Raw genomic sequence first — 21,281 nt, forward strand, 5'->3', positions numbered from 1 at the left:
CTCAAACTGCTTCCTATCAGGCATTGTTATGAACGTTCTCAAACTGCCCTCTATCAGCCATTGTTATGAACGTTCTCAAACTGCCCTCTATCAGCCATTGTTATGAACGTTCTCAAACCGCCCTCGATCAGCCATTGTTATGAACGTTCTCTAACCGCCCTCTATCAGCCATTGTTATGAACGTTCTCTAACCGCCCTCTATCAGCCATTGTTATGAACGTTCTCAAACTGCCCTCTATCAGCCATTGTTATGAACGTTCTCAAACTGCCCTCTATCAGCCATTGTTATGAACGTTCTCAAACCGCTCTCGATCAGCCATTGTTATGAACGTTCTCAAACTGCCCTCTATCAGCCATTGTTATGAACGTTCTCTAGCCGCCCTCTATCAGCCATTGTTATGAACGTTCTCTAACCGCCCTCGATCAGCCATTGTTATGAACGTTCTCTAACCGCCCTCTATCAGCCATTGTTATGAACGTTCTCTAACCGCCCTCTATCAGCCATTGTTATGAACGTTCTCAAACTGCCCTCTATCAGCCATTGTTATGAACGTTCTCAAACTGCCCTCTATCAGCCATTGTTATGAACGTTCTCAAACCGCCCTCGATCAGCCATTGTTATGAATGTTCTCAAACCGCCCTCTATCCATAATGAAGCCCTAAAGTGGTGAGAAGCCCAGTCATTCTGGACAGAGGCCAACTACTGTTTAGTCTGAATTACACTATGGTGTCCTGGAAATACGTTGACATTACTAAAGTAGTCAAATATTTAGTAGGAAACAACTTTCCCAGAATTATCATGTTGTCAGATTTACTTTAGACAGATGGCAATGTTGTCATTAGCTAACAAAGTTTCTGTCAAAAAATAGCTAGCAATACTAACGTTAGCTAGCTAAAATCCAGTGGCCTCCCCTCAATCTTAACTAGCTAGCTAACTGCATCTAAAGTCAATCTGGTGACATCAAAATGATAACAAAAGGTTTTCCTACTAATTACTTGCCTCCTTTTGAATGTCATTGTATTTCCAAGCCACTGTAATGGACTTTCGATGAAAATCTTCATCAGCGCTTAATGACGATGCATTGAGTAGAATGCTCAGTCAGGCATCAGTCCAAAACAAAAATTCTAAACAATATTGTGATGAAACATACAACCCATGAATAAGTTCTGTCCTGTAATGAATAAGTTCTGTACTGTAATGAATAAGTTCTGTCCTGTAATGAATAAGTTCTGTACTGTAATGAATAAGTTCTGTCCTGTAATGAATAAGTTCTGTCCTGTAATGAATAAGTTCTGTACTGTAATGAATAAGTTCTGTCCTGTAATGAATAAGTTCTGTCCTGTAATGAATAAGTTCTGTACTGTAATGATTAAGTTCTCTACTGTAATTAATAAGTTCTCTACTGTAATGAATAAGTTCTCTACTGTAATGAATAAGTTCTGTACTGTAAAGAATAAGTTCTGTACTGTAATGAATAAGTTCTGTACTGTAATGAATAAGTTCTCTACTGTAATGAATAAGTTCTGTACTGTAATGAATAAGTTCTGTACTGTAATGAATAAGTTCTCTACTGTAATGAATAAGTTCTCTACTGTACTGAATAAGTTCTGTACTGTAATGAAAAAGTTCTGTACTGTAATGAATAAGTTCTGTACTGTAATAAGTTATATTGTAGTCACTTAAAGAAGAGAAAAGTTGTAAGGTTTTCATCAACAGTACTTCTAATCACAATAAAAACACAACAGGAAATTACTTGTACATTTTATTCTCTATCAGCCATAAACACACTGCAGCATTTTATTATTATACCATTTTAATAAACTAATACATGCCCTCGTAAATATTTATATATGTATAATGTCATATATGTATATAAATGCCGTCACCACGGAAACAGAATGCTGATTGGTTAAATTAAAAGCCGGACCGACCAGTCACAGTGAACTTCCACTAGTTTTGCATTTGTATCACTTTATTTTTTTAAATATTATTTTTAAACGTCACTCACAGTAAGTAACCAGTGATATCAGTGAAGTAAATACATGACGTGGTAAATACATACAGTAGCTAATGACTGTGGTAAATACATACAGTAGCTAATGACTGTGGTAAATACATACAGTAATGCTCTGAGCTGTGAATGATGCCGTGTATACATACTTTCAACCTGCTTGACCACACCTCTAGTCAGGTGTGTCTCTGTCCCGTACCTGCCCTCATATACTTTCTACATGGGCCTTTCCCATTGGCTAGACATACAGAACCCAGCCTACATGGGGCTGACTGATTGGCTACAAATACTGTATTCTGCCTAGATGGGCCTTCCCATTGGCTAAACATACCATTTCCTGTGTCCTTGTGCCCAAAGCGTGGAGGTGCGTCCCCCTGACAGTCAGGAGTGCAACGTGGTTGTTGTGAAATAAAGTTCATTTTTCTCTGCTCATGTCATCAAATTCACACACAAACACACACAACCACTAACACCTGGTCCCACACTCTCAAGGGCCGATAAGTAATCAATAATCACATTGATAAATCAAACTAAGAACCATCTGAGAAGCTCTCATACCAACCTCGGGGCTGCGGCACAAATGGCACCCTATTCCCTATGTAGTAAACTACTTATAATCAGGACCCTATTCCCTATGTAGTGAACTACTTATGACCAGGGCCCTATTCCCTATGTAGTAAACTACTTATAATCAGGACCCTATTCCCTATGTAGTGAACTACTTATGACCAGGACCCTATTCCCTATGTAGTGAACTACTTATGACCTGGGCCCTACGGGTTCTGCATAGGGAATAGGATGCCATTAGTGACACAGACCTCTTCATATCAGAGGACTGTTTCTAAACGAGACAGTCATGATCACACCTTATCAACTTATTCACAGCGTATTCACCATTGGGAAAAAAAATAAAGGAATTTCCTAATAAAGGAAACGTCAAGTCTCCATAACAAATCAACAAACAAAAACTAGTTCCTTAAATCTAGATAGTGAACTGAACCAAAACTACAGAAGAAGAACTTCAAAAACAAGGAAAGAATTGAACCAATAACAGAGAAGACTGCTGCTTTTACCAACCACTCCCTTCATAGCAGCAATTCAGGTCTGACACACACACACACACACACACACACACGCATACACACACGCGTCAAACAATGAGATGAGGTTGGAAATGTCAAAAACCATAGAGAGATATACCAAGAGAGAGTTTAAAAGACAAGAAGATAGATAGATAGATAGATAGATAGATAGATAGATAGATAGATAGATAGATAGATAGATAGATAGATAGATAGATAGATAGATAGATAGATAGATAGATAGATAGATAGATAGATAGATAGATAGATAGATAGATAGATAGATAGATAGATAGATAGATAGATAGATAGATAGATAGATGATAGATAGATAGATAGATAGATAGATAGATAGATAGATAGATAGATAGATAGATAGATAGATAGATAGATAGATAGATAGATAGATAGATAGATAGATAGATAGATAGATAGATAGATAGATAGATAGATAGATAGATAGATAGATAGAGACTGAGAGATAAAGAGACAGAAAGAGAGCGGGACAGAGAGAGAGATACAGAGAGAGACAGAGAGAGAGACAGAGAGACAGAGAGACAGAGAGAGAGAGAGACAGAGAGACAGAGAGACAGAGAGAGAGAGACAGAGAGAGAGATAGATAGAGACAGAGAGAGAGATAGATAGAGACACACAGAGAGAGAGAGAGAGAGAGAGAGAGAGAGAGAGAGAGACAGCGAGACAGAGAGAGAGACAGAGAGAGAGAGAGAGAGAGAGAGACAGAGAGACAGAGACAGAGAGACAGAGAGAGAGAGACAGAGAGACAGAGACAGAGAGACAGAGACAGAGAGACAGAGAGACAGAGAGAGAGAGAAGGATCAAGGCTATATATTATTAACCATATCTCAGCTATGATCGTCACCAGCTAACCAACCAGTCATGCCTACTCTACCTGGTAATGGAGGGGACTAATAAGGTTGCCTAGGTTACGGGTGACAAAAGTTTTTTTAAACCACATATTTAGATATAGCTACTTTCTGAAGACAGGTAGAACAAGAACACTAAACACTCCAGCAGCAGCAGGAAGCAGGAAGCAGGAAGCAAGGATTGGGGTTAAGGGTTGCTACAAGTGACATCGTGATATCTGACCTTTTTAAAAGAAAGGTCAATATGAGGAAGAGGAAGTGCTGTAGTTTTCATGTCGTAGTAAGAATAACTAAGAACTGTAGTACCAGTGATAGGTAGTCCTGTGAGGTGTTACAGTAGTACCAGTGACAGGTAGTCCTGTGAGATGTTACAGTAGTACCAGTGACAGGTAGTGCTGTGAGGTGTTACAGTAGTACCAGTGACAGGTAGTGCTGTGAGGTGTTACAGTAGTACCAGTGACAGGTAGTCCTGTGAGATGTTACAGTAGTACCAGTGACAGGTAGTCCTGTGAGATGTATATCATAGCGTCTGTTAGTCCAACCACCTACTCTAGCAGTACAACACATATATGACTAATGTCTGTCTGTGTTCTACCACAGCATCAAGATCCAATACGTACAGAAAACAAACATGGAAAAACACTCTTTGGTCACAAAAAAAAAAAATGCAAAAGGAAAAAAACACACAAAGAAGAAAAGAAAAAAGAAAGAAAGAAAAGAAGTGAATAAGCAGGTTAATTAAGACCAAACAGTAGTGATTGTTGAAACAGGAAGACGGTGGAGGACTGAGGTGCACTCTGGGATTGCATGTGCCTGATGCATAGGATTGGTGGATCATCAGGGAAAGGGGCGGGGTCAGAGGCCGAACAGGAAACTAGCGAGGCGAGAAAGGAGGCCTGTTATTCCTTTTTCTCCCCTCTTCCTCCTCATCCCCTCCTCCCCCATCCTCCTCCTCTTCCTCCTCCTTCTAACAGTAGAGGTGGATGAGGTGATGAAGGTGCTGCTGGAGGACGTGGAGTCAGGACCCCTCAGAGGGCTCATCTAGTCGCTCCAAGAGAACCTGCTTCCTGTTACCACAGGCTCCTCCCCCCTCACTACTGTCCGTCTCTGGGTACGCCCCTTACACATCTTGGCCCTGAGGGAGGAGGGGGGAGAAGAGAGGTAGAGAGAGTGAGAAGAGAGAAGAGAGGGAGGAGAGAGGAGAGGTAGAGAGAGGGAGAAGAGAGGGAGAAGAGGGGGAGGGGGAGGAGAAGGAGTGGGAGGAGAAGAGAGTAGAGAGAGAGAAAGATGGAGAGAAAAAGGAGGACAGAGAGAGAGCGTAGAGTAGAAGGCAGAGGGAGATGAGAGACAGAGAGAGAGGGGAGACAGAGAGAGACAGCGAGAGGGGAGACAGAGAGAGCGAGATGGGAGACAGGGTGATTAGTACCTCTGATAATCAAACTAAAAGCATGGATAGTAAACAACAGCAAAGGGAAGAAAGGCCAAAACGGACGACAACGTAGGAAGTAAAAAGAGAATGTTAGAAGGAAAGAGATTGTGACAATTCAACAGTTACCATGGTTCCTTCACACCACATTGTGACAGTTCAACAGTTACCATGGTTCCTTCACACCACATTGTGACAATTCAACAGTTACCATGGTTCCTTCACACCACATTGTGACAGTTCAACAGTTACCATGGTTCCTTCACACCACATTGTGACAGTTCAACAGTTACCATGGATCCTTCACACCACATTGTGACAGTTCAACAGTTACCATGGTTCCTTCACACCACATTGTGACAGTTCAACAGTTACCATGGATCCTTCACACCACATTGTGACAGTTCAACAGTTACCATGGTTCCTTCACACCACATTGTGACAGTTCAACAGTTACCATGGATCCTTCACACCACATTGTGACAGTTCAACAGTTACCATGGTTCCTTCACACCACATTGTGACAGTTCAACAGTTACCATGGATCCTTCACACCACATTGTGACAGTTCAACAGTTACCATGGATCCTTCACACCACATTGTGACAGTTCAACAGTTACCATGGTTCCTTCACACCACATTGTGACAGTTCAACAGTTACCATGGATCCTTCACACCACATTGTGACAATTCAACAGTTACCATGGTTCCTTCACACCACATTGTGACAGTTCAACAGTTACCATGGATCCTTCACACCACATTGTGACAGTTCAACAGTTACCATGGTTCCTTCACACCACATTGTGACAGTTCAACAGTTACCATGGTTCCTTCACACCACATTGTGACAGTTCAACAGTTACCATGGTTCCTTCACACCACATTGTGACAATTCAACAGTTACCATGGTTCCTTCACACCACATTGTGACAGTTCAACAGTTACCATGGTTCCTTCACACCACATTGTGACAATTCAACAGTTACCATGGTAACTTCACCTCCATGGTTCCTTCAAACCATATTGACTGGAGATTCTCCTTTGTTAGTCAACACTCACACACACACACACACACACACACACACACACACACACACACACACACACACACACACACACACACACACACACACACACACACACACACACACACACACACACACACACACACACACAATTACAACAAAACACACACATACATATACACTTGAAACAAAAACACAGACGCACGCACACACGCAACAAAAACACCAACACCAACACCAACACCAACACCCACACCCACACCCACACACCCACACCCACACACACCTCCTGATGACAGATCCGTCGTCCTTGACCGTCTCTCTCTCCTCCACTAGAGATCTGCTCTGATAACCCCCCCCCCCCCATGTACCCCAGAGACTGAGAGAGATGGAGGGAGAGATGGAGGGAGAGATGGAGGGGAGAGATGGAGGGGAGAGATGGAGGGAGAGATGGAGGGGAGAGATGGAGGGGAGAGATGGAGGGGAGAGATGGAGGGAGAGATGGAGGGGAGAGATGGAGGGAGAGATGGAGGGAGAGATGGAGGGGAGAGATGGAGGGAGAGATGGAGGGGAGAGATGGAGGGAGAGATGGAGGGAGAGATGGAGGGGAGAGATGGAGGGAGAGATGGAGGGGAGAGATGGAGGGGAGAGATGGAGGGAGAGATGGAGGGAGAGATGGAGGGGAGAGATGGAGGGAGAGATGGAGGGAGAGATGGAGGGGAGAGATGGAGGGGAGAGATGGAGGGGAGAGATGGAGGGAGAGATTGAGGGAGAGATAGAGGGAGAGATGGAGGGGAGAGATGGCTATTCTGATTGGCTGGTTGGAGGCTGACCTGTGTGAAGTCGTCCCGGGCCGTGGGGAGGTCAGAGGTCAGGGTGGGGTCACCGTGGTGCGTCTCGGTCCAATCCCCCTCCACCACCACCGCGTTCCGCTCCACACGGCTGACCTCGCGACCTTCAGCTGATTCCTCCTCACCCCACACTGAGTCAGAGTCACGCTCAGAAAATGTCACCTAGAAGGGACAGGAAGGAAAGATTGCAATAACATAAAATACAATATGTAATTGATCTTGTGTGGTTAAATCCCACTGGGGCCACCCATAATTAAACTGTAAGTGGCTTAGGATAAAAGTGTCTGTTAAACGGAATATATTATTATTATGAAAAGATACATCAGGTATATTCTGGTATGAACAATTCAAACCACACCAGGGGGTTGGGCACAATTCCATTTCAATTCCAGTCTGTTCAGAAAGGAAAACTAACTCCAATTCCACATTGTCCTCATTGAAAAGCATTGAAGAGAACAGGAAATGGAAATGGAATTACAGTGAACTTCTTGAATTGCGTGGAATGGCGAACATCCATAAAGATAAGTAGAATTCAGATATGACGTCATTGTTTTAGTACTGTCCAATTCGTTTTGAAACTACGGAGCGCGATATGGTTGAATGTACCAATAAAGCAGTACAATCGATTTTTTTCTTCTTCACATTTCCAGCATGTTGAAACTAAAAGTGGGATCATGTAGTTGCTTATACAGGAAAAGAGAAGCAACACAGAGAACTGTAGCTGTTTATACAGGAAAAGAGAAGCAACACAGAGAACTGTAGCTGTTTATACAGGAAAAGAGAAGCAACACAGAGAACTGTAGCTGTTTATACAGGAAAAGAGAAGCAACACAGAGAACTGTAGCTGTTTATACAGGAAAAGAGAAGCAACACAGAGAACTGTAGCTGTTTATACAGGAAAAGAGAAGCAACACAGAGAACTGTAGCTGTTTATACAGGAAAAGAGAAGCAACACAGAGAACTGTAGCTGTAATAAATGGGGGCTGTCATCTTTATCCACCTCCGCTATTGAACTGGTATTGACCCCAACCCTGACAAACACATATACACACCCTCACCTCTGGGGGGGCACCCAGCTCCACCCTCACCTCTGAGTGATCTCTGTGGCTCCTCAGCACGGTCCTCTCGACCACTCTGGAGTATCCGTCCCCCTCCTCCCCTGGGGGGGCACCCCCCTCCACCCTCACCTCCTCCCTCTGCGACCCCTCACTCGACATCACCTGGCGGTTCACCTTACGAGTAACCTGGATGGAGAGGGCAAAAGTCACAGAACAGGTTAGGGTAAGTCACACACACAGATACACACACACACACACACACACACACACACACACACACACACACACACACTGGCTATAACCAAATGATCATCTTATTTAGTAAGTTTTGAGGGAAAGTGACAGTAGACATTTCACAACAGGTAGTTAGTTCTCTTTAACTGCCAATATGTCATACTAATGTCAGCCGTTCCTGTAGTATAAACTCCTTGAACACTATTGTGGAAGAAAATTGTGTTTTTAGACTTTCTGACAACCAGGACAAGGTTGAAAAATATATATATATATAAATAGTGAAAGTACAGATACCCCCAAAAAACGACTTAAGTAGTACTTTAAAGTATTTTTACTTGAGTGCTTTACACCACTGCCCAGGAATAGGATTGTGAAAACACAGATGTAATGACTAAATGACAGGAACCAAACATTGTCTTAATTTCAACGTATGATTACCTTTCTGACCACCGTGTGTCCATGTTGATCTGTGTAATGCTCCTCTGTCACGGTCTGAGGAGGGATGTCTGTCATCTCATCCTGCTGTAGAGAGAGAGAGACACACAGTCAGCACTGAGGCCTGTTATTACACTGATTCACCACAGGGGGCGCTGAGGCCTGTTATTACACTGATTTACCACAGGGGGCGCTGAGGCCTGTTATTACAATGATTCACCACAGGGGGCGCTGAGGCCTGTTATTACAATGATTCCCCACATGGGGCGCTGTTCCCTATATAGTTTATATGACACCAATAGATGTCCCCTATAGGCCCTAGTCTAAAGTAGTACACTACATAGAGCATAGGGTTCCATTTGGGACTCACTTGAGACTGCACAGGTCATATTCATGAGGAAACACAACAGGAAAACGTTTTAAAATGTTTTGCAACGGAAAATGAAAATTAGCGGGGTTTTTTCCATTTCAACACAGCAACCCAACCCAACACAGCATCTCAACACAGCATCTCAACACAGCATCTCAACACAGCATCCCAACACAGCATCCCAACACAGCATCCCAACACAGCATCTCAACACAGCATCTCAACACAGCATCCCAACACAGCATCCCAACACAGCATCCCAACACAGCAACCCAACCCAACACAGCATCTCAACACAGCATCCCAACACAGCATCTCAACACAGCATCCCAACACAAGATCCCAACACAGCATCCCAACACAGCATCTCAACACAGCATCCCAACACAGCATCCCAGCACAGCATTCCAACACAGCAAAAATGAAACAAAGAGATTGTTACAACACTAGTAAGACTCCAGCGTGAAAAGTTAAATATACACGAAATACACGCATCACTGGGTCAGATATAACAATTCTGTCGGTCAGTACAGAATACACACATTTCATACTGGACTAACAACCACTGGATCAGACAAAGGTCTCCCATTCATTAAACAAAAGAGAGGAAATCCCATCATGCTGTTTGTTTTAAACAATCCCCATCCGCAAAATAAGTTTCAAACTTTCTCCTCAGACCACACAGAGACCCCAATAGGGGCCACATCCCTACATGCTGAAGCATCAAGCCAGACCACACGTCCTCCCAGGAGGGCTTCCTCTCTGTGGGGAAGGTACCTGGATGATAACCCTCCTCCGTACTACTCTGGAGGTCAGGAACTCCTCCTCATCAGAAGTCATCTCACCCACCTCCACAGCTACCTCCTGGTTTCGGGGCAGCACAGGTGCATTGTGGGTCATTACATGCCATTGGATGGTTCTAAAATGGCTTCCTATTCCCTATATAGTGCAATACTTTTGAGGTCCCTATTTTCTAGGTCCTTTTGGGCTTCGGTCATAAGCGGTGCACTATATGGGGAATAGGGTGCCATTTGGGATGCAGACATTTTGTTTTGTTGGTGAGCAAAGCAAAAGGAAGTGTTGATGATGTCATGGTGTGCCTTCCTTTAGTTTCCTTATTTGAATGAAGTGGTTGAAGGAAGCTTTGAATGTTTTTTTTTGGGGGGGGTTGTTTTCAAAACTACAAAGTACAACAAAATGTGCTGAAACTGGGAGCTTCATACCACTCCATATCATGCAAAGCAACATAGAGTAGAAAACTAGATTTTGATTGGCTAAATAGCAACAGAATGTGGTTCTGGTCTATTCTCAGTAAAGGACACAGCTGATCAAATATGAGGAAAGCATCAAGATGTGAAGCAGATGGAAAGACAACCAGAACCGTAAGGCTATATAAATAAATAAAGACCGTAGAACACTCTCTATATAGATAAATAAAGACCGTAGAACACTCTCTATATAAATAAATAAAGACCGTAGAACACTCTCTATATAGATAAATAAAGACCATAGAACACTCTCTATATAAATAAATAAAGACCGTAGAACACTCTCTATATAAATAAATAAAGACCGTAGAACACTCTCTATATAAATAAATAAAGACCGTAGAACACTCTCTATATAGATAAATAAAGACCGTAGAACACTCTCTATATAAATAAATAAAGACTGTAGAACACTCTCTATATAGATAAATAAAGACCGTAGAACACTCTCTATATAAATAAATAAAGACCGTAGAACACTCTCTATATAAATAAATAAAGACCGTAGAACACTCTCTATATAAATAAATAAAGACCGTAGAACACTCTCTATATAAATAAATAAAGACCGTAGAACACTCTCTATATAAATAAATAAAGTCAGTAGAACACTCTCTATATAAATAAATAAAGACCGTAGAACACTCTCTATATAGATAAATAAAGACCGTAGAACACTCTCTATATAAATAAATAAAGACCGTAGAACACTCTCTATATAAATAAATAAAGACCGTAGAACACTCTCTATATAAATAAATAAAGACCGTAGAACACTCTCTATATAAATAAATAAAGACTGTAGAACACTCTCTATATAAATAAATAAAGACAGTAGAACACTCTCTATATAGATAAATAAAGACCGTAGAACACTCTCTATATAAATAAATAAAGACAGTAGAACACTCTCTATATAAATAAATAAAGACTGTAGAACACTCTCTATATAAATAAATAAAGACAGTAGAACACTCTCTATATAAATAAATAAAGACAGTAGAACACTCTCTATATAAATAAATAAAGACCGTAGAACACTCTCTATATAAATGAATAAAGACCGTAGAACACTCTCTATATAAATGAATAAAGACCGTAGAACACTCTCTATATAAATAAATAAAGACCGTAGAACACTCTCTATATAAATGAATAAAGACCGTAGAACACTCTCTATATAGATAAATAAAGACCGTAGAACACTCTCTATATAGATAAATAAAGAACACTCTCTATATAAATAAATAAAGACCGTAGAACACTCTCTATATAAATAAATAAAGACAGTAGAACACTCTCTATATAAATAAATAAAGACAGTAGAACACTCTCTATATAAATAAATAAAGACAGTAGAACACTCTCTATATAAATAAATAAAGTCAGTAGAACACTCTCTATATAAATAAATAAAGACAGTAGAACACTCTCTATATAAATAAATAAAGACCGTAGAACACTCTCTATATAAATAAATAAAGACCGTAGAACACTCTCTATATAAATAAATAAAGACCGTAGAACACTCTCTATATAAATAAATAAAGACAGTAGAACACTCTCTATATAAATAAATAAAGACCGTAGAACACTCTCTATATAAATAAATAAAGACTGTAGAACACTCTCTATATAAATAAATAAAGACAGTAGAACACTCTCTATATAAATAAATAAAGACCGTAGAACACTCTCTATATAAATGAATAAAGACCGTAGAACACTCTCTATATAAATAAATAAAGACAGTAGAACACTCTCTATATAAATAAATAAAGACAGTAGAACACTCTCTATATAAATAAATAAAGTCAGTAGAACACTCTCTATATAAATAAATAAAGACAGTAGAACACTCTCTATATAAATAAATAAAGACCGTAGAACACTCTCTATATAAATAAATAAAGACCGTAGAACACTCTCTATATAAATAAATAAAGACCGTAGAACACTCTCATATAAATAAATAAAGACCGTAGAACACTCTCTATATAAATAAATAAAGACCATAGAACACTCTCTATATAAATAAATAAAGACAGTAGAACACTCTCTATATAAATAAATAAAGACCGTAGAACACTCTCTATATAGATAAATAAAGAACACTCTCTATATAAATAAATAAAGACAGTAGAACACTCTCTATATAAATAAATAAAGACAGTAGAACACTCTCTATAAAAGCTCCCAGTCATTTATTGGGTAAACCACCACCGTGTGGGTATCACTGTGCCTTCTTCAGGGCAACAAGAACAACACAATGTAACTGTCACATCTACTCCCGCTCTCTGGCGCTCGACGTCGCCGGTCTACTAACCACCGGTCCTGACAACCCATTTTTACGCACACCTGGCAACCCTCATTACGCACACATGGCAACCCTCATTACACACACCTGGCAACCCTCATTACGCACACATGGCAACCCTCATTACGCACACCTGGCAACCCTCATTACGCACACCTGCACACCATCATGAGGAAAACCTGGACTCCATCACTACCCTGATTACTCCCCCCTTTATCCAGCACTCCCTAGGATCACTCTTCAGGAGTATTGGTTCTGTTTCCTTGTCAGATGTTTCTCTTGTTTTGTATCGTTCTACATTATTCTTAAACTCACTAACTGCACCTGCTTTCTGAATCCCTGCGTTGACGTTACAGTAACTTGATGTAAACCAGCTACCCAGCAGACATCATCACGGGTCAGTGGCACTGTTCTTTCCCATGAAGCCATCATGCGAGAGGAATTCTGTTTAAAATATGAATTAAAGGCGTTTCAAATCCCATCACTGCATTAATTCCGTCTGAAGCAGGAGATAGGGGGTTAGAGCAGGAGATAGGGGGTTAGAGCAGGAGATAGGGGGGTTAGAGCAAGAGATAGGGGGTTAGAGCAGGATATAAGGGTTAGAGCAGGAGATAAGGCTTAGAGCAGGAGATAAGGCTTAGAGCAGGAGATAAGGGTTAGAGCAGGAGATAAGGCTTAGAGCAGGAGATAGGGGGTTAGAGCAGGAGATAGGGGGTTAGAGCAGGAGATAAGGCTTAGAGTAGGAGATAGGGGGTTAGAGCAGGAGATAGGGGGTTAGAGCAGGAATAGGGGGTTAGAGCAGGATATAAGGGGTTAGAGCAGGAGATAGGGGGTTAGAGCAGGAGATAAGGGTTAGAGCAGGAGATAAGGGTTAGAGCAGGAGATAGGGGGTTTGAGCAGGAGGTAGGGGGTTAGAGCAGGATATAAGGGGTTAGAGCAGGATATAAGGGGTTAGAGCAGGAGATAGGGCGTTCGAGCAGGAGATAGGGCGTTCGAGCAGGAGATAGGGGGTTAGAGGAGGAAACAGGGTTAGAGCAGGAGATAGGGTTAGAGCAGGAGCTAGGGGGTCAGAGCAGGAAATAGGTCAGAGCAGGAGATAGGGTTAGAGCAGGAGCTAGGGGGTTAGAGCAGGAGATGGGTAAGAATGGCGGGAGGATTTTCTCAACAGTCATCTCACCCTGTCCAGGGAGTCATCATCATCTGCTGCTCTGAGAGGGACGAAGCTCCTGAGGAGCCTGGTAAAAGGCTGAGTCGTCTCTGTGTGTGCCGGGAGATTGGGCCAGCTCTTCGCTCTCTTCCTTGATGTCATCATAAGGTGCGTCTTCATAATCCTCACTCCCTGAGGACAGCAGGACTCCACGCTCGTGTTTGCGCACTGCGGAGCAACCCGGAAGCGCCGTCGGCTTCTGGTACTTTCTCCCCAGGGCTCCTGAATGGGACGCTTGTCCTTGGGTTCGGCCGACCCCTGACCTTTCCCTCTTCTTCAGTTCGTCAGGTTCCGTCTCGAAGAAGTCTGAGACACCCTGTTTGCAGTCAAAGTAAGTCTCCGGGTCAGAGTCTTCGTATAAGTGCATGGTGGTGCTTCCTCGTATGACTTCTGCGTAGGCCGGAGGCTTGGGTTTGTGGATAGAGGAGGATGCCTCAGCATACTCAGGAGGGAGGCTGAACTCCATGAAGAACTCTTCATCATGGGCTGATGCTGTAACCTCTGGAACGGGTTGAGCTGATACCATCTCTGCCCTGGGTTCTACTGGACCAGGGGTGACTGGATTCTCTGATGGTTTCTCACTGGTATTTGGCTTGAGCTCTTCAGAGAGCATGTTGAGGTACCTAGGACTCTGGTAAGGGATCAACTCCTCGAAGCTGAAGTGCCTGGAGACGGTGACGGTCTCTGGAGTCTGTGGAGTCACGTCAGAGAGCGACTGGGGCGACTGCTCATCGTATTCAAGGGTTTCAGGGGGAGTGCTATCCCTTAAATGTGACCTGTAGGCGGTGACGGTCTCTGGAGTCTGTGGGGTCACTTCAGAACGTGACTGGGGCGACTGCTCATCGTATTCAAGGGTTTCAGGGGAGTGCTATCCCTTAAATGTGACACAACTTCTGGGGTATTGCTCATGCATGTTTCATCTACCAATTGGCTGGGCTCAGTGGTTAATCCCCCAGATTCGCACAATACTTTGCTTTGTTCAATAGATGCCTTTTTGACTGCAGCTTGAATGCTTGATGTTTCTTTGGAGTTGTCATATTCTTCATCAACTGTTTCCTGGTCCTGCTGTGGGAGACTGATTCGATGTTCTTCTACAGTTGAAGGTTCGGTAAAAACAGCAGCATCATCATGTTCGGAAGTGACTGGAACTCTTGAGATGGAACAATTGATTCTGATGACAGTTCAAGAACTTTATGGCATGGTTCTGGAGATTCCGGTGCTCCGACGGATTTCGTAGCAGCAGTGGGGCTAACCAAAGATATGGAACCAGTGAGATCTGATTTTTCTGCTCTGTGTGTTTGCAGGTACTCAAAGTGGCTCAACTGAACTGGATCAGCTGTAACTTGGCTAGGTTCTGGCAAGGTCTTGATTAGATCTGCGGTCACCCCAAATACCTCCGGATCAGTTTCATAGGACAGGGAGAGATCGGGTCGGCACTGAGGCCACTACACTTATTTCAGCTGTCTCCCCGGTGATCTGAATAGGGGATGAGGGACTTAGACTAGAGATCTCTTCCTCACCCTCAGTGGGATTTCCGTCTGATTCAGGCAAGAGATCTTCAAACTCAACATAAGGTTGTAGATCTTCAAGACCCACTTCGCTGGATTCCGAAAGAGGTGAGTCCAGTGGTTCCAGAGTTTCTGGTCGGAATTCGGTTTGATTTCTTCAAATTCCGACAGCAGCTGATCAAGCTCGGCGGGTGCCCCTGACTCCAGGGGTGTTTGTAGATTGGTCGCTGACCATTGTGGTTCATCACCTTGGCTGTCTTCTGAGTTGTGGCTGAGAAGGTCTGGTAACACTGGACTGGTTTCAGAAGAAGATGACTCCTTGTTCAGATTCAATGGTTTTTCTGGACTTTCTGGCGATACCCTCATCTTCTCAGTGGGCATTGTCATTTCAGGGGATAACGGACTGAATTCAAAGGCATTTGGAATCTGGAGATCTGGAGTCACAGATTGGGTTTCAGACATGAGTGTTTTGTTTGAGATAGGTCTATTAGTAGACGGTTGGTCCAACGCTAATACATGTTTGGGTTCTGATAGATTCTCCATGGAGGATACTGCTGAAACCTGGATGAGAATGATGGAATGGGGAAAAAATTATAAATGAGTTTGTGATAGAGGTAGGGTTGCAAAATTCTGGTAACTTTCCCCCAAAAATCCCAGGTGTCCCAGAATCCTGGGTTGGAAGAATTCTAAGAATCATCCAAGAATTTTCCAACCAGGATTTCTGGAAAACCTGGGAATTTTGGGAAAGTTACTGGAATATATAAACCTCAATGATGAATGATTAATGTTGTTGAGGAAACTATAGTATGAAAAAGGAGCAATGCAGCACATGCAGCAACAAGGTTCCATACATCATGACAATGTATTTCAAATGAACATTCCAATGAATTAATGAAATTACCAAAAATGATGAGCCAAACCAATAAACCTATCGTATTGTCACACTGTACATACATTACCTGCATGCACTTACAAGAACTGTACATCTAATAGCAGTACAAAGCATAGAAGCAGTTCCGCAGTACTCATTTGATTAGGACACGACCTCGTTGACACATATATCTCCTTATATCAAAATGCGATGGGTACATTTCTTAAAGAAATTCTCCTAAAGCCTTCTCTACAGGACAACATTCTCTGAAATGCAGGAATACCACAGTAGGAAAGACACAGTCAAGCCAATCAACTGTCAGCCCTACTAAGCTCCAAGGCAATAAACTGTTAACCCTACTACGCTCCAAGGCAATCAATTGTCAACCCTACTAAGCTCCAATGCAATCAACTGTCAACCCGATTAAGATTCAAGACAATCAACTATTAACCTTACTAAGCTCCAAAGGAATCTTTCAATGTAAGACATGACTTCTGTTGTTTTTTCTGTGTGAATAAATGCACCATCATGCAGTATCCCAGTCCATTTCTGAGGTTATGTCCCAAATGGTACCATATTCCCTTTGTAGTGCACTACTTTTAACCAGGGCCCTATGGCACCCTATTCCCTTTGTAGTGCACTACTTTAACCAGGGCCCTATGGCACGCTATTCCCTTTGTAGTGCACTACTTTTAACCAGGGCCTGCACATCTCTGGTCAAAAGTAGGTTACTACAGAAGGCAATAAAGTTACATAAAGTCAGCCATTTTTAGCTTGAGGACACACCATGTGACAGGAAGGAAGTCCATGGCGTTGAGACTAAATGTGTCTCACTACCGTTCATTAGTTGCCTTTCCGAGACACTTCCTGCATTGCTGATGCAAACATGCCTCAGCAGGAGTGTCAAGCTCCTACAGCTATGCGTCAAAACACATTAGTGAAAGCTTGAGCCTAAGGGTCCTTCACGACGCATGCGAACTACGCACTACGCACTTCCAGCCTTAATTGTTTTTAGAAAGCGTCACTGCATTCCCTGCTGACGGAGAACGTGCGTGGTCTTACCGACGGCGCAGAAACTCGGCTGTCTTCCGCTTTTCTCATCGGCTTTCTTTTGCTTGTCTCGTCAATCTTGGGTTGCACTTCACTTCCTTTCAACGTAGGGACATTACTGTGTTCTTTTCTTTGGATTGACTTACAACTTGCTTGAAGTCTTTCGTGAACTGCCTCCTCCGCCCTGACAGCAGCAACAGGAGATCCCAGATTTTGTTCGTCAGATAGCACGTGACTCGACTGAGAGGACGCTTGGTGAGGTCTGTGAGTCTCTACATCATCTAACCAATCTAAATCTACATCCTCTACGGGTTCTCTGTGGCTGTCTGGGGAGGAGGCCCTACAAAAAAATGCTTCTACTGCTCGGTGAGTTTGGCAAACAACTGGGAAAACTAAACTAAAAGGGGCCCCTATTATTTCCGGGGGTTGTTTTAAGCGTGCTCTTTCAACTCTCATTTCAGGTTCATGTTCAGTGGAAACCTGGTCTATTGGAGGAGAATGTTGACCGTCTGTTAAAACAGTATCTGTGTTGGAACAGACGGAGTCAGGAGAACAGGCTCTAGTCGCACATAACAAGTCCTCCAGACCAAACTCATCCAAGTCTGATATCACAGATTCAGGTGTCCAACACTTCTCTCCTGATGACACGGCAAAAACAGACAGACCCGGTCCATATTGGAGGACAGGTGAGTCAGGAGAGAGGTGCCTGTACTCCTCTTGTGATACAATGGATTCAGGGGAGGATGGTCTTAAATCTAACTCTGAAAACCAGTCCTCTAAAAATGACAGGCTCTCTCCCGATGTTGAATCTGGTGTCATTGGTCTGTCTTGGCTCTTATCTTTGTCTGACTCATCTACTAATCTCATTCCATCTTCTGATATTAATGATTCAGGTGAATCTGCTCTGTCTTCAGCAAACAATTCCTCAAGACAGAACTCAGAGAATTCAATGTCTGAAGTTACTGATTGAGGTGACGAAGATCGATCACCAGTGGGAGCCAAATAATAATTGCAACATTTAGGCATGAAGTGGGGAACTGGAGAGTCAGGAGAGAGAGGCCTGTACTCATCAAATGACACAACAGATTCAGGTGAACATGGCCTCATGTCAGTAAATAAGTGGTCAAGATATAAAAGGACTCCATCCCTGTCTGAACCGAGTGACTCAGGAGAAAGAGGTCTGTACTCAGGAAGGGACAACAACTGGGTGAACTCCCATTCAGCTAAGACGGGGGGAAGGGGTTCTGATTTCTGTCGATACTGGCTGGGATATTGGCAAATGAGGTTCATGCAAAGTTTCTGTGACTGTCTGGTCAGTGACATGAGGGACTGTTAGCAAGGAACCCTCTTGTACCGTCTCCTCCTCTGCTGGAGTAGCAGAATGACAAGGTTCTTCAACACTAACTGGCCTCAAGTCTTCACTTGATTGATGCGGTTGATCCAGGACTTTTCTAACCTGTCTGTCTCCTGCATATTCAAAAACACCTGTCTTACTCAAATAAGTGTCACCTTTGTACGCTGGGACAAATGTATGGGCCATTAGCGTGGAGGGAACTGCCTTATAAACTAGTCTATATTCTGGAGTTGATGTTTTTTCTTCAGAGAATTCATAAATAGGCTGGGATTCAGAATCCTCAATTTCTGTAGATGGGCTTGTTTCTGCAGCATCTAACTCATCTAGTGATATCATGGGTTCTGCAGAAGATGGTTGTAACTCTGAAAGCCAGTACTGAACGAAAGAACGAGCGTACTCATCTTCAGGTGGCAGAGGACTGGATTTAGTGTGCGTCTCGTCTACATGTTCATATTCACCTTCTGATATAAATGATTCAGGTGAATCTGCTCTTTCTTCAGCAAACAATTCATCAAGACAGAACTCAGAGAATTCAATATCTGATGTTACTGATTCAGGTGATGAAGACCTATCAGCAGGGAATAACACATAATAATCACAATATTGATGTAAGAACTGGGGAATTGGAGAGTCAGGAGAGAGGCCTGTACTCATCAAATGATGTTACAGATTCAGGTGAAGATGGTCTAGACTCTACAAACAAGAGCTTAAAGAAGGAATAACCATCTACTGAAGTTTCTGATTCTGGTGACAAGGTTCTGAATTTCATAAAAAACTGTTCAATTGACTCTCTGAATTCACTATCAGCCAAAAAGGAATCAGGAGAATCCGGTCTGTGTTCAGGAATCAGTTCATCGACATATAATCCACAGTATTCAACGCCTGATGTTACACCACTAGGTGACGAAGCACCTATCACCAGGGAGTTCCACATAATAATCACAACATCGATGTAAGAACTGGGGAATAGGAGTCTGGAGAGAGAGGCCTATGCTCATCAAGTGATGCAACAGAGAGGCTGGTGAGTTTGGCCTTAACTCAGTAGACCAATCATTCAAAAAAGACTGAATCTCTTCTGATGTTATTGACTCTGATGTGACCGGCCTGTCCAGGAAAATATCTTTGTCCTTCAGACGCTCCATTATCTCTTTAGCCTGTCTGTCTCTTGCATATTCAAAAAACACCTGTTTTATTCAAGAACGTTTCACCTTGGTACGCTGGGTCAAATGTATGGGCCATTAGCATGGAGGGAACTGCCTTATAAACCAGTCTATATTCTAGAGTTGATGTTTTTCCTTCAGAGAATTCATAAACAGGCTGAGATTCAGAATCCTCAATTTCTGTAGATGGGCTTGTTTCTGCAGCATCAAACTCATCTAGTGATATCATGGGTTCTGCAGAGGACGGCTGTAACTCTGAAAGCCAGTACTGAACAGAAAGAACGAGCGTACTCATCTTCAGGTGGCAGAGGACTGGATTTAGTGTGCGTCTCGTCTACATGTTCACATTCTGATATAAATGATTCAGGTGAATCTGCTCTGTCCTCAACAAACGATTCATCAAGACAGAACTCAGAGAATACAATATGTGATGTTACCGATTCAGGTGAATCTGCTCTGTCCTCAGCAAACGATTCCTCAAGACATAATCCAAACAATTCAATGTCTGACTGAATCGGCACAGAGGGAAGATCTACGCTCTGCAGTCGTGGTAACATCTGGGATTCTAGGTCCATAGTGAGGAACTGGAGAGTCAGGTGAGAGAGGCCTGTTATCTTACCACTGCAACAGATTCAGGGTAGAAGATGGCCTAAGGTCAGTAAATGGTCAAGATACGAATACCGATTCCATCCATGTCTGAACCGGAAAGGACTCTAAGAGAAAGAGGTCTTACTCAGGAAGGGACGAGAACTGTCTAAAACTCCCATTCAGCTAAAGCGGACGGGGAAGGGCTTCTGATTTCAGTCTCCTACTGGCTGGAGAATTTGCAAATGAGGTTGTAGTGTCTGTGACTGTCTGGTCAGTGATGTTAAAGTGTTTTAGTGAGGAGATATCTTGTTTTGTCCTCAAGCTGCTGTGGTTTCAGAGACACTAGGCATGCCAAGGTTGGATTCATTAAACTGAACTGACTGAAATCCCCACACAATTTTCCCTCTGACACTCAAGAACCTGTCTAACCTTGTCTTTGTCTAGATATTGAAAACACCAAAGTTACTATAGTAGGTTTTCACAGCTTCTTTGGCGGTCATACGTATGGGACATTAGTTTGATGGGAACTGCCCTGTAAACTAGTCTATATTCTGGAGACACAGAGCCGCACCTCAGA

The 21,281-nt window shown here is 42.7% G+C and overlaps 1 protein-coding gene across 1 annotated transcript; it reads right to left on the bottom strand.

Annotated features, from left to right (window-relative positions):
* Positions 1-4,506: 4,506 nt before the first annotated feature.
* LOC106591029 (uncharacterized) lies at positions 4,507-18,831 on the bottom strand. The gene is made up of 9 exons (XM_045713097.1): positions 17,615-18,831; positions 15,694-16,242; positions 14,437-15,008; positions 14,144-14,264; positions 10,159-10,245; positions 9,015-9,098; positions 8,343-8,528; positions 7,267-7,446; positions 4,507-5,113 (listed from the first exon to the last, which is right to left on the bottom strand). Exons 1-9 carry the CDS (start codon positions 18,707-18,709, stop codon positions 5,099-5,101), a joined length of 2,889 nt encoding a protein of 962 aa, XP_045569053.1. The 5' UTR covers positions 18,710-18,831; the 3' UTR covers positions 4,507-5,098.
* Positions 18,832-21,281: the final 2,450 nt, after the last annotated feature.

The sequence above is a fragment of the Salmo salar genome, unplaced genomic scaffold (assembly GCF_905237065.1).
Source record: "Salmo salar unplaced genomic scaffold, Ssal_v3.1, whole genome shotgun sequence".
NCBI lineage: Eukaryota > Metazoa > Chordata > Actinopteri > Salmoniformes > Salmonidae > Salmo > Salmo salar.